At 48.0% G+C, this 16,198-nt stretch overlaps 1 protein-coding gene across 2 annotated transcripts in view; it reads left to right on the plus strand.

Moving 5' to 3' along the window:
* The first annotated feature begins 1,747 nt into the window (after positions 1-1,747).
* LOC135260944 (CTD small phosphatase-like protein) overlaps positions 1,748-16,198 on the plus strand; it is a 50,974-nt gene continuing 36,523 nt past the window's right edge. Inside the window, exon 1 of one of the 2 annotated variants that reach the window (XM_064346697.1) lies at positions 1,748-2,328. In XM_064346697.1, coding sequence (XP_064202767.1) covers positions 2,253-2,328 — 76 coding nt within the window. In that variant the 5' untranslated portion in view covers positions 1,748-2,252. The remainder of the gene's footprint in view (positions 2,329-16,198) is intronic. The other variant, XM_064346698.1, reaches the window with a different exon arrangement.

The following is a 16,198-nucleotide window of genomic DNA, read 5'->3' on the forward strand; positions in this document are numbered from 1 at the left end:
AATTTACCAAATGTAATGTGGCAGGTGGAAATCCAGTAAGAAATTATCTCTTTTGGGTAATAAACTGTGAGTAATAAACCTGTTATTTGATAATAAGGCAATATAATTTTGTTTAAATCAAAATCCTTTTTTCCTGCTGTAACAAAAACAGACAACACATAACCACTCATTTGAAGAAGTCAGTTTTTGACCCTGTCATCTAGAAGTTTTGGAAGAGGGCATCTACTGTACGATTTTGTAACTGCTGATAAGTTAATACTTTAGGCCCTCAGACAAACAGTACATGGAACTTCCCGAATGGAACTTTCATATTTTCAATCCAACATTGACCAAACACAGTCACATCAAAATGGATGACTGTGGACCTAGCCAACTGCGGAAATGATCAGTTGAAATTAATTAAATAACCACATGCTTAATTTCATTTGCAACCACATCAAGTGGCGAGAGTAATCTTGAAATCTAACATATGACAGATTATGATATCAAAAGATACGAAGTCATTAGGCACTGTTAATGCGCCCTGAACCTCATGTCTCACGATCATGTCTCATGGCAGGATAAGAAGAAATGACTGCGGAGCAGCCGATTCTACAGTTCACTGCATTCATTAATTTCTTAAATCCACCGACTGACACATTTTTGGGACTGAACATGAAATGATGTTCCTTAGAAAAGGGCAATATAAAGGCAAAAAAAATGTTTTCTTTGAAAGCGATTAAACAACATTTAAGCTGAACTCGAGATCCATGAGGTTTAATTCTAGTGTCATTTTATTTTGTATTTCAATATGGCTTTTTGGGCCAAAACTATAGCCGTATGTGACCCAAGAGAAATTCGAGACAATCAAATAGTTGACAGCCAGACTATAACTTTTATAGTTGTCCTGTTTATTTAGTAATGTAGCTTACGTGTATTTTGACTGCAACGTGCGACAATGCCTGCTGGTTCCACTGTGCGCACTCAGGCGGGACCTGTCAGAAGAATGAAGGATCCGAGAAAAAGCAATGTAGACAGTGACTTATTTACTTGGGCTATTTATTCATTGATTTTGGCTTTAAATTCAGCATGACTACCAGTTGTAGGCTACTGAATGACTTATTAGTCAGCAGTCAATTGCAGTTACTTGACTACTGTGGAAATATCGAATGTGGTATTGCGTAGCCTACCCCCTTCGCTGTAAATCACATGTCTGAAATAAAGAATAAATAATTCTTACATGTAAGCATATTCTCACGCATATAGACGTAGGCTACTGATTGGCAGCCAATTGGGCTACCTAGTTCAGCTTCTCGTCTTGGGGCATACGCTAGCATAACGTGACCATTAAATACACTTAATATATAATTAGATATAAAATAAGGAAAACAACTTAGTAGCCTACACGTATTATATCGCAATAGTCATGACAGGTAAATAGGATGCTCTGGCGTCTATATTGCTCGAATAAATTATAGGCTACAATGGCGCTGTAGCCTACTGTACCGCGAAAACAAATTGTATCCAGTATTTGACATTGGTAAACAATTGTTAAACGATGTCACTGGGTAATCTTGTAACATTCTTGCGTTTCTCAAATAGCAAAACTGCTTCCCAGCAACAATCACTTCGGCAAATTTGTTCTTCCGTTCTTTCGTGGGGGGAATTACCATATTAACCCGAAGGTGGCCACAAAAAGCAAATATCTTGATCCTCTGCTGTACCGCGCATACCAAGCTTTTATTTTTAATATAAGGGGAGGGGGGGTTCCTAGAAACCGCCTCCTTCAGCTCTACCGCTGCTGGATCTGTTTGTGAATTTCAAACACTCACCGCCTCCATGTTGGAAAGAGCACATAGAAACAATTATTATTTTTTCATATTAGATACACCAAAAAAGCAGCATTAAACTGTCCTACACCATTAGCAAAATAATAATTGAGAGTCTGTGGATAACAGAGGCGAGGACTGCTTCTTTTTTTTTAAAACTCCTGGTCAAAACAATCCTCCGTGTGCCGATGCAGCAGCGAGTCTTTGGCTCTCCGTAGGCAAAGGGTTTATTTTATTTTTCTTTATTTATTTTATTTTTTTTGTCGTTTGTGTGCGTTTATGCATTCTTCATGCTGAACAAAAGGGGGTGCTTGCGCTGAGGTGGTGTTTGGTTTTCGACCACTACTAGCAAGCTAGCTGGACTTGTAGAAATAGCTAGCTAGCTAGTTAGCTAGCTATTGATAATAAAAACAAGTGAATTAAAAAGGAATAACATCCGTTTCCATGGACCACACGTCCATAATAACCCAGGTTTCTAACCCAAAGGAGGAGGAGATCATTTCTTCCAGTCAAGAAAAAGGTAAGAGCGTTTAACTGTCTTTTTGTGTTCGCTAGCCGGCTAACACATACTGTCCAGTAAATAGCTTCCTATGGACCCCAGTCACTTCTTGCACTCAGCTAGTTTGTACCGGGCTTGCTGTGGTGGTCCTGGTGAATATGTGGCTACAATTCTTAGTGCCATTGAGCTACTTCTTTGTATTAAACACCAGTACCCAAATAGCAGTTGTGTGTTATGTTATTTTTATTGTCACGTTATTGGAGAACTTCAAAAAGTCCGAACATAGGACGCTTGCTCCACTCTAAGTTTATAGCTCGCTAATGGCTTAAATACTAGCGTAGGTTGAAAAATATGAATGTATGGGTTCTGGTGGTTAAAGTTATCTAGCCAAACAGTTGGATTTAGTAAGGAGAACGCTAAGTTACCGAGCAAGCTAACAGTGCTATTTTCAGGGCCAGTATGTAATACTTAGCTGGCCAACTTGTGCGACTGTAAGAAATGTCAGAGGTGGGTTTTTTGGTTTGTAAATAAACCTGCGAGTGAGGTGTAGAATTAGCCTCCAGAGCCGAGGATGATGTAGTTAATTTGGTCCGTTTGTGGTTATTTTTTGCTAGACTACGTGTAGAATTCATTTTATAGAGCTGGTGTAACTTCATATTTAGAGTTTTGTATGAGAAATTAAGTTAGCTAACATTATCCAGGTTGTGTGGCAGTTGTACGACGCCCAACAGCAGTTAGCAATCGGCTAGCTATTTTGAGTTAGTTTAACTGCATGCAAATGAGATCGATGTAACATAGCACGCAGATTTACAAGCATTGAACCACATGTTTTGCATCACATGTTGCTAGCTTACAAGCCGGCTGGACTTCTTACACATTTGGATAGCTTTTTTCAGGATAAAGTTTGAGAAACAGCACTGGCTATTTATCCGTCTAGCCAGGCGGTGTTTAAACCAGCCGTAGTGTAGTTGCTGTCCAGCTACATCCATAATTAATGCTCACTAAAGTTACCTCATATTGTGATTTAACGTAACAGGGACTGTGTTACTTTTAGTTCTAGCTGGTGGGCTAACTTGGTTGTCTTCCTCATTCTATCCGTTTTACACTTTACAGTTGTGGTAATGTATGGCATACTGCAGCTAGCTAGCAACCTGCATCGAGCGATTGAAGAGATAATGTTTGTTTCTCAGTCGGTGTGTGGCTGCTTAATGCTAGCTGTCGTAACTTGCTTGCTAGCTGATTAGCGTTGGCTAAATTAGCAACGGAGAATTGACAGGAATGTGGCATGTCCACACGTTGCCTTTTAATTTCTGTTTGCATAGCTGTTCACTAACTAGCAACTTAACGATGGTTTTATAAGATACTCAGATTTTATACAGATAGCCTAATTTGACACAGCTAATACATTTATTTAATTTGATAGCTAAGTGAATCGAGGTAACATTAACGCTGTCTGCTCATAATTAACGTAGTCTAAATTCATTCACGTTTTTTAAATGTTTGGTTTGCAAAGAAGAGACAACCCAGAGAACTACTGCAAAATTACGTCTGGGCGATTTAAAAAGCGAGCTGTGATATTTCATCTATCCAGGCTGGATACAGTTTCCTAATGCGGAGTGGTTATTTGTGCCTTGTCTTCCATATTGCTGAACGCAAATTGGTCTTAGGTGACTTAAAAGAAATTCATTTTGTGTTTGGTATAGGGGTTTCCAAGTGCATTTCAAACTGGGTTTGCAGAGCCTGGTGTGTCTGTATTCCTGTAGAGAGAAATTAAATTATCAGCACCTAAATATAATTCAGGGATCCTGACTATGCTATGCACAGCTTTACTGTCCAATGGGAAGTAGCCTATACTTTCTCTCTGTCCAGTCCTGACTCACTCACTTGTTCTCATCCTGTGGATTGAAAGTCAAATATTCCTTACCCCTGCTGTAGTAATAGCACAGTGATTGTTACAGTAAGGGAATCCCATTTTTAAGATGTTGAACTGCATGATGCATTTCTGGTCAAATCTACCAGATTAATCTCTTGATAGCTCTTAATTCCTTTGATTCCGGGTTGACTGTAGTCTGACACTCTTGCCTAGGCTGCTACTTTAAAATAATTCTGACTCCAGACATTTTGAAGACTTTTGCAACGATTTATTTATTTGTTTGTTTGTTTGTTTGTTTGATTAAGAGACTGTGCACATAAATCACATATCCAATTGGCAAGTGATCCATTCCATTCCAAAATCATTTTATACATTGAGCAATGTTTTATTTCTGATTTCTTATTGAGTTGGTATTTAATAGGTAGCCTATACTTTGCCCTTGCCTGTTTATATTATATCTGTTGTGCTGTTATTTTGGAAGGTATAGGCTAGCTTGTGTTACTTAGGTGTGTTTCACTGCCTAGGTGCATGTTGTTATTAGTCAGAAGCTGTGGCCTGGGACTCATTATAATGACCCATATGAGAAAATGTGACAGAATAGCTCACTTGAAATTTGAGATGCTTTTGATTGAAACATTACACAGGATGCTGGCTACAAATGTTTTCATGCATGTGTGCGTGTACAAGGGTATGTTTACCCTAATCACATACACTGCTCCAAACTGTGCCAGTATGAATATGGATTATGCAGGAGCCCATAAAGAAACATTGGATTTTTTTCTGTTCAGTTGCATGTAGATTTTAGGTTACTGGGCTATTGCTAGCTAACAAATATTTGCTTTGAGGAAATGGGCCTATTTGTTAGTTGTACTAGGCAACATTTGCTTTACAGTAGCGCAGAACTATAGACTGAGAAACCTTGAGAAACTGTAGCATGTAGGCTATTTGTGCCTCCAAATCATTGCTGACTGAACAGTCCTCAGTTTTGCTGAGTAACCTTTTTATGAAGTTTTGTGACTCATTTGGAGAAACACACTGGATTTGTTCATTTGAGCCGTCTTAGCCTATGTGATGCAACATGTTGGTCTGAGGCAAAAGTACTGCTTTCACTCCATAGCTGTGTGACAACATAACATAAAGGATTTGAACGCAAGTTATTCTGCGTTCATGGTAAAGAAGCATGACTTAAAGGGCATTTAATCTAAAGAATACTGTTTTCCTTCAGGCTGTTCAGTTCCTTCATTTAGAAAATTTGTCAGGCTTAACTATGATCACAAACCTTTAGTCAAAATTATTTTTTAGTGTTTCAATTGAAATGTATCTGCAAGTCTACACTGTATTTCCTGACGAAATATTGTAGGCTATGTTTTGCATATTTTTTTTAAATGCATGGTCTCTAAATTTTCTGTACTTGGACTTGTTGCACAAAACTTAGGCTAACCAGTTTGACCAAGGTTCCAATGTGACTGGGATTTAAAAAGATTGGGATACAATTTGCAATAGCAGTTCTGCCCCCTCTTAGAGTGTTTTTTCAAGCATTCTAGTGAATAGTTTTTACATCTGTGTACTTTGAGAAACTTTGATTAAGAACAATACTTGGGTGTTTGTGTGCAAAACTCTCAAACATAGGGTAATGGAAGGGCACACAAAAGAAGATGCTCTCTTTTTAAAAAAACAAGAGGTTAGCCTATAAGTTTATGTTATCTATCTTGCTTTTCTGAGGTAAATGGACTGCATTTATAGGTCATACAGCTTAAAAGGAGGAGAGGCAATAGATTTCTCCCGCAGTGGTGCTCTCTCTGCCTGCATTTCTCTTTCTCTCTCACTCACTCCTCATTCAGCTGCAATGCCTTGCTACTATGTGCTTACACCGTACGTGGGCAGCGTTCTGTGGCATGATATTTCAGACCTTGGCAAAGTGTCCTGTTTCCATTACAGAAAAAGTAGCTCTGGATGTAGCTCTGGATGTTGGCCGGAATGCCTGTTCCACAGCTGCCCTGTCACTCCAGGGCCCCTGAAAACGTTGCCCATTGTTTTGCGCGAGTTGTAGATAAATTTAATGACGCCAACCGTTTTGTTTTTATTACGATGGGGTAGGTCCCAATGTCACAGTCTGCTTTGTGGCCTGGCCATGCTGTTCAAATTGCCCCAAAACTTTGGTGTCATTAGGCTATAGCTATCTAGTGCAGTCTGGTGGATACCTTACTTAGTGGATGCTATCTAATCTCCGGTGTTTAATTTGGTGTGGCACTCTGTGATTTGGTATTTCTGCAGGGTGCTTTCATTCTTACTCTTTTGGTGTGTCTATGTGCTCTTTGCATTGTTGTTGGTTTCACTTCCTTTAACGCCTTGGAGGCTTAGGTTAGGCACACACATTAGGATCGGTGATAACGGTCCATTCACCACATTGCCTGATTGTTGTCTGAAATGTGAAGCGAAGGTGTTGGCTAATCAGTGGAAGGTGATTAGCCAACCTTTCCTGGTTTCATTGGCGACTGTTTCCCCTGCTGTGACTCCGTCTCTGCTTTCCTGCTAGGAAAACCGGTGTTTTGGAACCTGTGTTCTAGAATTAGAGACTGTCAAATTGTTTTGCAAAAGCAATACTGTTGGTGTTCATTGTCAGTTTAACTGCCAGGAGATAAGTGCATATACTCAATGACGTGTTGTGTGAGCGTAACAGTGATTTCTATTCCTGCATTCCACTTCACAACAGGACAGAATGAGAACACATTTTTAAGCCTGTTTGGGCGACTGCTCTACCATTTCGCTGGAATGCGCATGGACGTCAGTGCTGACGTCATTGTTTTTTTTTGCTTTCGTTTTGCCTGGTCTTACCAATGCATTTGCGGTTTCCTGTTATGTCTATTTTGGTCTTGGCTGACATTGGCTTTGTGGACCCTTGTTGATAGAGGAGAAAACAACGCCCACACTTTGCAAGTTAAAAGTGGGAAAATGCACTTATTCCTTTTCAGAGCAGGATGCTTTTAACAGGCAGACCAGCGATGATGGGAAGGAGATGATTGATTGTCTGGTGAAAAGCAGAAATGGGAACTCTGAGAAAAGGGTGTGCCATCATCGTCGGCGGGCCAAGCACGTTGCCCTGTGCGGAGGACGTTGTCGCGTGGAAGGCCGTACCTGCGGTGTTTGGTTATGGGACGCGTGACTGGAGTCGAGCCGAAGACCTGGCTCGTCCAGCTCGGCCGTGGCCCGCGCCGCACCTCGCGGGCAAGGACGCAAGCTTGGTGAGGATTGAGTGTGTGAGGCCTTACGGGCTGCGTGCTCTTCAGGGAGGAGCTGTGTGCGGTAGGAAACCGCCGGCTGGCACCGTGCACCCTCACCTACCCCTCTGTGCCCCTGTGGGCCCCGCAGGGTCAGTGTCATCGGGGCGAGGGACGTGTGCGCCATCGCACCTCTGAAATCCGCGTGCCACCCTCCGTTCATCTAGCAAATTGACAAGCAGGTTGTCTTTAGCGGGTACACTGAGAAGCAGAACTGTGATCTATGGCGGCATCACTGATCTTAATGACCTATCATATAGGCTAGTTCTTCTCATAACCTCTTCAAAAAAACATAGTTTTTCATTAATGGTATATATTGTTCACAATATTGTTGCTACTTTCTTGAAATGGGATCATCATTTCTTTTGTGATGTGACTGGCTCTCTTCATTTCAGCATTTCTTGGTGTACCTTAAGGCTTAAGGTGCAGGGCTATGCTAGATGTTGATGTTTCTCTGGCACACAGGTGATCTCATGGCTGTGGAATGAGGGAGGTGTAGCAGGACTGTGTTCGGGCCTCTGACTTAAAGAGCTTCCTTAAAACGGTGTAAACAGCCGGTACACAGAGCTGAATTAATCCAGCCAGGGAACTGCCAACAAAGAGCGCTCTGTGCTCTTGGCAGAAGAACGCATCAAGGGTGTCACGCCCCAAGTGTTTACCCATGTCTGTATTGCAGAGTTCTGTTTTTACTGCACGTCTCTGAGCATTTCTTTCACCACAGCAGTCCCTTAAACTTGGCGTGAGCCGTTTGCTCATTTTTACCATTTGGGCACCAGTTTGTCATGTCTGGGTCTGCAGTACTCCCTCACACGCTCATTTTCATCTAGCTGCAGCAGTAAAAAATTTTATTTTTTACTTTTTATCCATCTGTGGCGATGGCTCCTCTAGGGATGGCCTTCTCCATGGGCCCTGACCCTTGACCTCGGATGCAGTAACATAACTTATGATTATGAATTACATACGGGTGTGTAGGATTCCAAGATTTGTGGTACTTTGCATCAAATAAAATTGGCCTCAGTATTTGTCAGTTGTGTAAGTGCTTTTCCAGGTTTTTTTTGGAGGAAGAGGGTGGGAGGGGGGTTGTGGGGGTGGGGTTTTCAGCTGCTCATATCTCCAGTTGGGCTTTATTTACTGTCACTGCTACGCACACAGTTTTACATTGCGTGCGGAGGGAAAGACATGGTTTGAGCAGCACTGACGCTGTTCCGTTAAGCCCATTGTGTCAGCCGGGTTTAACCTGACATATAGGCCTACGCGCCACTATCTGATCGTTATGCAACTAGGCCTAAATGTGGCAGTTTAAATTTCATCCAATGGCTTTCCCTTGTGCTCCAGTGCAGCTCACTCCCTGTGCTGCCCACGCCTTTGATAACAAATGAGTAAGACCACTGGCCAAAGTGCTGCTTTGCTGTAAAGAATGGTTTTCCAATCGGATGGCATATCAGCATTTTTTTACGGTGAGAAATATTGATGCTGAGACCCAGTGTGGCTGGCTGTAGCACTCAGGCACTTTCAGGGCTGGCTATTTTCCCATGACGAACACACCTGCTGCTGCTTGACTTACCTTGGTTCAAGGTGAACCTGTCCTCATATCCGGGGTTGGTTGCGATACTGTTGACTTGGGCCAGTTTGCTGTGAAATCTCCTCTAGTCCACCTCACGTATAGCCAGCCTGGATTGAAGGTTGGCTGGAAGCTGACCTGGCGTGTTGCTAACAGCTCGCGCGTGGCTCCGGTGGATCAGCAGAGATCTGGCTTTGGGGAGGGGTGTGGGATCAGAGTAACTGAGCACTGTGTGACTGTCCCAGGGGCCGCTTCCCCAGGCCTGAATAAAGAGGGCTTTGAAGAGGAAGCTGTGATCCCTGCAGGCTCCAGGGGAGCTCTGTGCCTGAGCCGGTCCCAGATCAAGGGCCTCAGCGTGAGGGACATGGAGTGGAACTGGCCTCTGGTGCTTCCCTTCCTGTTTGTGTGTGTGTGTGTGTGTGTGTGTGTGTCTGTGTCTGTCTCTGTGTCTCTGTGTCTCTGTGCGTCTGTGCTTACGTGTGAGTGCATGCATGTGTGTCTGCGTGTGCGTGTGCGTGTGCGTGTGCATGTGCATACATAGTGGCCCTTGTGATGTATGAAAAGCAGGAGGTCCCCACCCCCCACCCCTGTGTCCCTCCACTCCCTATCCTTGCGTTTTACTGCTGCAGATGGCTCTGGGCGCTCGTTGACAACATTATCTCTCAGTAACAGGACGCCCGTACGAAGATAGATGCAGAAATTCCTAAATGATCCCATAGCCACCTTGTAAGATAGAAAAATGATGCCCTACTGCGCTCTTCCTCGGGAATAACATTACGCTGCTGCGCCACAGGCAGTTTCCCTTACAGATGTCTAACACTGGGTCTTTCCAGTGAGCCTAATTATAACGCTTAGCCAGAAAGCCGGTGGAAGCGCTGTCGTTTCTGTCCCCGGGCCGGGAGAGACGCCGGCCGCGATTGGCTCTGTGTGACGCAGCGGAGCTGATGCGTGGGAGGCCCTCTTTACCGTGTCACAATGGGAATCGATTGACGAGCCTCGACTCCATAGACGAGCTATTAAAGCGGAGCCCGGTCCAGAGCTATAATTTGAGCTCTTGCGTAATTGTGAAGCCCTTTTCATCCGCTGAGCGACGCTTTTCCAAAGTGCCGGCGCTGGCTCCGTCCCGCCGATGCTGACACCAGGCAGCAACCCCTCCAATAATAGATTTTGAGGGGATGTCCCCGTAACTCAGAGAGAGGATTACATGAGCCTTGCGTGCAGAGCTAAAGAGGGCTGGGCTCTGTTGGGGGAGGGGGGCTCTTAAAATGAGGCGCGGGGGGGGGGGGGGGTGAGGAGAGAGCGCCCCTGGGCCCCGAGAGGACAGATTAGGCGAGAGGAGGGCAGGGAGCGAGCGAATCTGAGACGCGTGCCTCGGGGCGTCCGGCCAGCGGATGTCCCGGTCGCTGACACGCCCGTTAGGACAGGAGCCTCCAGCCTGCCCTTTAACAGAGGGCTGAGGAGCCCTGACAGCTGCTGTGTGCAGGAGAGCAGGCCTGCCTGACAGCCAGGTCTGTGGTGAGCTGCTGCTTTCTGTGGCTCAGGAGAGCCCGCCCCCGCCCCTCAGTGTTGTTTCCCTGTGTGGGGGCAGGTCTGCGGGGGGAGTTCCGGAAAGGATGGGGCCGGATTTGCTTCATTAAAGCCCGGCTCACGCAGTGCTCCTTTCAGCCATTACAAGGAGTAAATATTTGCTGCTCTCAGAATTAGCGGCGGTGTTGGCGCGTGTCGACACTAATCTGGATCGATTGGTGGGAGGCGGCCCGTGGATTCAGCTGACGGACGCGGCGGGATCCGCGGGGCTGCCCCCCGTTCTCAGCCCCTTCCCTCAAACGCGTTCCCCGCACCGTCCCCTTTCTGCCAACAACACAAGACAAAAGGGTTCCCCCAAGGATATCTCGGCCACGCCCGTGCGGCTGAAGGACGAGTCCCGCGACGCGGCAGCACCGAAGCCGGAATCACGCGGCGGCGTGGAGACGGGCATCGGTGACGCGCCGGTGCGGTTCCCGCCGCTGCGCCCGGCCGCAGAGGCTCCAGAAGGGTCGCGACCCGGCCGAGAGGTCGGCGGAGGAATGCGGCAGGCGTTCCCGCGCCTCAGGCGCCGACCTTTCCCTCGGACACCGGCGGGAACCAGGGGTGGAGCCAGCTGAGGTCGCGACACCGGGGCATTCTGGGAAAGGTCACCCGCCTCCCTGGGTGAAGCCAGATGGCAGGTGGGCGCCCCGACCCCCCACCCCCACCCATGCCGCCGGGTACAGTGGGTAATATTAGAGAGCCTCCGTGACAGCGGCGGTATGGCCGTCGCCATGGCAGCCGTGCCTGGGCTTTAAATCACAGCACTTAACAAGGTCACGCTCTTCTTCCTCTCCCGCTACTACCTCTGGCCTGTGTGACTGACAGTTTGAAGTGACCGAAGGGCGCTAGGGGATCTTCTCTCAAAAATGAGAAGTATTTGCCCTTTGATATATTTGTGTACATTAGAATTTTCATATAATGCATTAATATACATAACCTCCCCCCACACACACACACACAAACTATGTAGCTCCAAAACTGCAAATAAAGGTCCAGAGGACCCCAGTGAGGATAATGGTGGGGCTCGGCTAACCAGGCAAGCCTTTCCTCAGGTTTTGTGTGTCTCAGAAACAAAATCAGTGGTCATGTGATCAGTGTGCGCCTTCATTCTGCTGTGCTTCAGTTCCCATGTTAGAGAGGACTCGGCTAAAGAAAGGCGAGACCCACTGCATAGGGCGGAATGAGCCGTCTTTAAGTTTGACTTTAGAACAGGACCGAGTCTCCTGTCAAATGTGAGTGAGTCAGTGTCACTGGCATTGGCCTGGACTCCCTTTCCATGCTGGAGCCCAGCCTTCAGTCAGCGCTGCAAGCCTGACCATCTGCCAGTGCAATATGACCGCCGTCTGCACACGCTCACTGACGTTCTAGGGGGAAAAAAGAATTGAGGAAAAGAAATGGTGAAAAATATGTGAGCTGGGTTTAAGGGGCACCTAATCACAGTGCGTATCGTAGTGACACAAGCATCGTGATAACATCCTATCGGCACGTCCCTGCCACTTCCCGTCTCTACCAGCGACCCCACCACATCCAAAGGGCTAGCCTGCCATCTTTTCCCATGACAACTCAAATTTTATTCATAATTTTCATTAGGTAGGTGCCGTTAAATGGTGTTAGGCTATGTTCATATTTGTACATGGGACAGCCCTATACCTCTCTTAATGGATCATAAATGTAACATTTGAAAGGTGATTTTACCATGGTTATGCAGTGCCAACAGGTTTCTCTGTGCACTGTTGTGAATTTGAGTTGGCATTATGTAGGTTATCCGCACACAGTGCATCTCGGTAGGGTGAAAACCCTGCTCACGGTCACGCAGGTGAGTTTAACGAGCTCTTGCCCTCCATCGGGGCTGTAATGATTGTGACAGCTGGAGCCAGGGCAGGCTGGCAGACTGCACAGCGAATGAACGCATGGAGACTCGTGACATCTGCTTCCGAGTTGAGTGCGCAGCTGACCTGCGCTTGGAGAGTCTGATCTAACGCTGAGGACATGGACACTGGAAACGGGGAGTCCCTGGACGGGCTGCGTATGGCTCTGGCCTAGTTTGAGTAAAGTGGGTGGGCACACGTTAGCGCCTGGCCTCAGAGTGAGTCTCAGCAGCCCACGCTGCTCCCGTTCTGATGGAGTCCTTCATCTCGTCACGGACGCAGGTCCCCCGCGGGTTGCGTCGTTTGCCGGTATCCAAGGCTCCGCCCCCACACCTGCGGCAGACTTCCACCTCCTCCGTGCTCTCCGCTTTATTGAGAAAGAGCGGGATTTATGTGCGCTTGGCGGTCGGGACGAGTTTCGTGGGAGGGTGCGGCGAATCGCGGGCCCTGCCGGAGTCGGTCTGTTTATGCGGCCTCACGTCCGCCCCCCCCCCCGCACTCTTACGCCCGCACCGCTGGCCCCGGCAACCCCCCCGCACTCTTACGCCCGCACCGCTGGCCCCGGCAACCCCCCCACACTCTTACGCCCGCACCGCTGGCCCCGGCAACCCCCCCCGCACTCTTACGCCCGCACCGCTGGCCCCGGCAACCCCCCCACACTCTTACGCCCGCACCGCTGGCCCCGGCAACCCCCCCCCCGCACTCTTACGCCCGCACCGCTGGCCCCGGCAACCCCCCCCGCACTCTTACGCCCGCACCGCTGGCCCCGGCAACCCCCCCCCCGCACTCTTACCCCGCACCGCTGGCCCCGCAACCCCCCCCGCACTCTTACGCCCGCACCGCTGACCCCGCAACCCCCCCCGCACTCTTACGCCCGCACCGCTGGCCCCGGCAACCCCCCCGCACTCTTACGCCCGCACCGCTGGCCCCGGCAACCCCCCCCCCGCACTCTTACCCCGCACCGCTGGCCCCGGCAACCCCCCCGCACTCTTACGCCCGCACCGCTGGCCCCGGCAACCCCCCCCCCGCACTCTTACCCCGCACCGCTGGCCCCGGCAACCCCGCCCCCCCCCCCCGCCTCTTACGCCCGCACCGCTGGCCCCGCAACCCCCCCGCACTCTTACGCCCACACCGCTGGCCCCGGCAACCCCCGCCGCACTCTTACGCCCGCACCGCTGGCCCCGGCAACCCCCCCCCCGCACTCTTACCCCGCACCGCTGGCCCGGCAACCCGCCCGCACTCTTACGCCCGCACCGCTGGCCCGCAACCCCCCCGCACTCTTACCCCGCACCGCTGACCCCGCAACCCCCCCCCCGCACTCTTACGCCCGCACCGCTGGCCCCGCAACCCCCCCCGCACTCTTACGCCCGCACCGCTGGCCCCGGCAACCCCCCCCCGCACTCTTACCCCCGCACCGCTGGCCCCGGCAACCCCCCGCGGCTTCGCTAATTAAGAGCGGGACACTTGGGTCCCGGAGAACGTGTGACTCCCTGACCTTGTGCTCACAGAGAGAGCGAGAGAGCGAGGGAGCGATTATTAAACGAGCTCTGGGAGGAGAGGCCTTCTGCTCGGCCGTCAGGATGAGGGCTGGGGAAGACAAAAAATTAAAACCACTAAATTTAACCACCTCAGAGACCCCATTTCGTCTCATTAACTTTCCTTAGTGGCTCCTGATTGGTGACTGTATAGCTTTAGGGCTCAGCCAAATCAAACTAATATCTACCTTGTCCTCAACTGTACATAAGCAAATGCTCAGCTTTCTTTCAAAGCCAGATTTATCAGTTTGCCGAAGTGAAGGCTGTGATAAAATGGAAAATAAAGTTGCTTGAATGAGTTGTTTGACGTTATGGATGGTGTAGAGTTAAAGCATGGTGTAGATTCTTTGAATTGAAACTTAGCATGATTTTGATTTCTGGAGCTGAAACCGAAACTATTTCGGAGTGGGGAGTTCCTGGTATCATCACCCTCCAGAGAGAGCTCATATCAGAGACGGGCAGCTTCTCACCCCAGTGGCCTTTGGATTCAGGCTGGAATATTTAAAAGTGCAGCGCGGCTATTTTGAGAACCGTATGGAGTAATGTTGTGAGCGTGGGCCTGGCTGGATGAGGTGGGGAAATCCAATAACCTTATGCGGCACTTCCCCATTTAAGCCAACACTTTCTCACTAATGTCAAGAGGCCTCCTGGACTGGGAAGCCACTTTTTAAGTGTGATTTTTTTAGTGACTTACTGTTATTATAAGAGCCTTGCGTTTTTGCTGGTTTTTGACAGATAATTTTTTTTTTTCAGGGACTCAAATGTTTCCTGTCTGCAGATAAGGCAGCTTGGCTACAATGCTCCTGCAGTGCACGATTTCACCTGCATCCGTATCACGTATTTCACCTGTATTTTATTTTTCTGTATCCTTAGGAGCAATTTAAATGTTATGAAATGAAGACCATGGAAATTGTGTCGTGGAAGTATCATGCGTGCAGTGATTTCAGAGAAGAATTCTGTATTGCCCTTGAGTTACCCTTGGGTTTGTAAGATTTTGATGAATGCATACAAGATGCATTATAAGATGAAATTAACAGTGAGGATTGCATTGGAGATGGTGGCATGGTTGTTTTTAATTGTTCATGGTTGCTTCATTCCATGTAAACTGCCTATTGCAGTAAATAAGGAACAACCGGATGGCTTTGCTTTATTAACTCAAAGTCACCCAGGCTTCGTTGGATGAGCTTGGGTTTACCTTAATCAGATTAGCCCAGGTTTTAGCATGTGCTAGCCCTTCAGGTTAGCAGCTGCTTGGCTTCATCCAAATCAGTTCATATAGAGCCCTCACCTCGGCTGAATAGCACTGTTAACAGGTTGAATTGTGGCGCTGGGATTTTCAAGTTCCCAAGCTCTTAAGGTACCGTTAAATGCAGATGTATTGAGACTGGTGTGGCAAATTTGGTTGTTTGTACTAATAATAGGCTATATGTATTTTTTTTTAAAAACTGAGTATTAGGCAAGATTCAGAAGGTCTGCTTTTATTTCAAGACTTTTGTTTAACAGTGCCCGATGAGTCAAGTCCCCCTATTTCAAGTCAGCACAAGTATTAGGACCAATATTGACAGCTGGCCTTGACCTTCAATACCACTGATAACCTGAAGGACAGCGTGGAATGAATAACCTGAACAAGAAAATAAATATTTTTTATTTCTCTCTTCAAACAGCTTGAGAGGCACATGGTTGTGCGGTTCACGCAGAGCGGCGGTGTGGGTCAGGCCGGCCCCTCTGTCGCTTGGGTAATCGGAGCGCTCTCTGGCTTGGGCGCAGGCTATTTTGGGCGCGCTCCTACACATTCCGCGCATAGCTGGCCCTCCCCGGGAGGGGTCTCTCCGGGTACAGACCCCCTGACGTGCCGGGAGACGTCCGCGCGGCCGCCCGCCGGCTCCTTCCTGTTTGTACGCCGCCGCCGCGCGCTCGTCGTGGAAGTATTCGCTCAGCACGGCCGGCCGGCTCTGTCTGTGCTGCGGGGAAGAAGAGCAAAATGTAGACGATGCGACCGATCGTCACGGCGTGCCGTCTGTCTGCGTTGTGATATTATTTTATGTTGTTCTTCACACTAGCGAGTAGAGTTACGGTACTGGGATGGGGCGATTGGTGGGCAATCGTTTACTTCTACAGCGTACCATGTAGGTCATTTGGCCTGATACTGGCATGTCATTTAATGTTGTCAGTTCAACACCAAACAACACATTTTAGTTGTCATGTGA

Source organism: Anguilla rostrata, chromosome 8, assembly GCF_018555375.3.
Source record: "Anguilla rostrata isolate EN2019 chromosome 8, ASM1855537v3, whole genome shotgun sequence".
Lineage (NCBI taxonomy): Eukaryota > Metazoa > Chordata > Actinopteri > Anguilliformes > Anguillidae > Anguilla > Anguilla rostrata.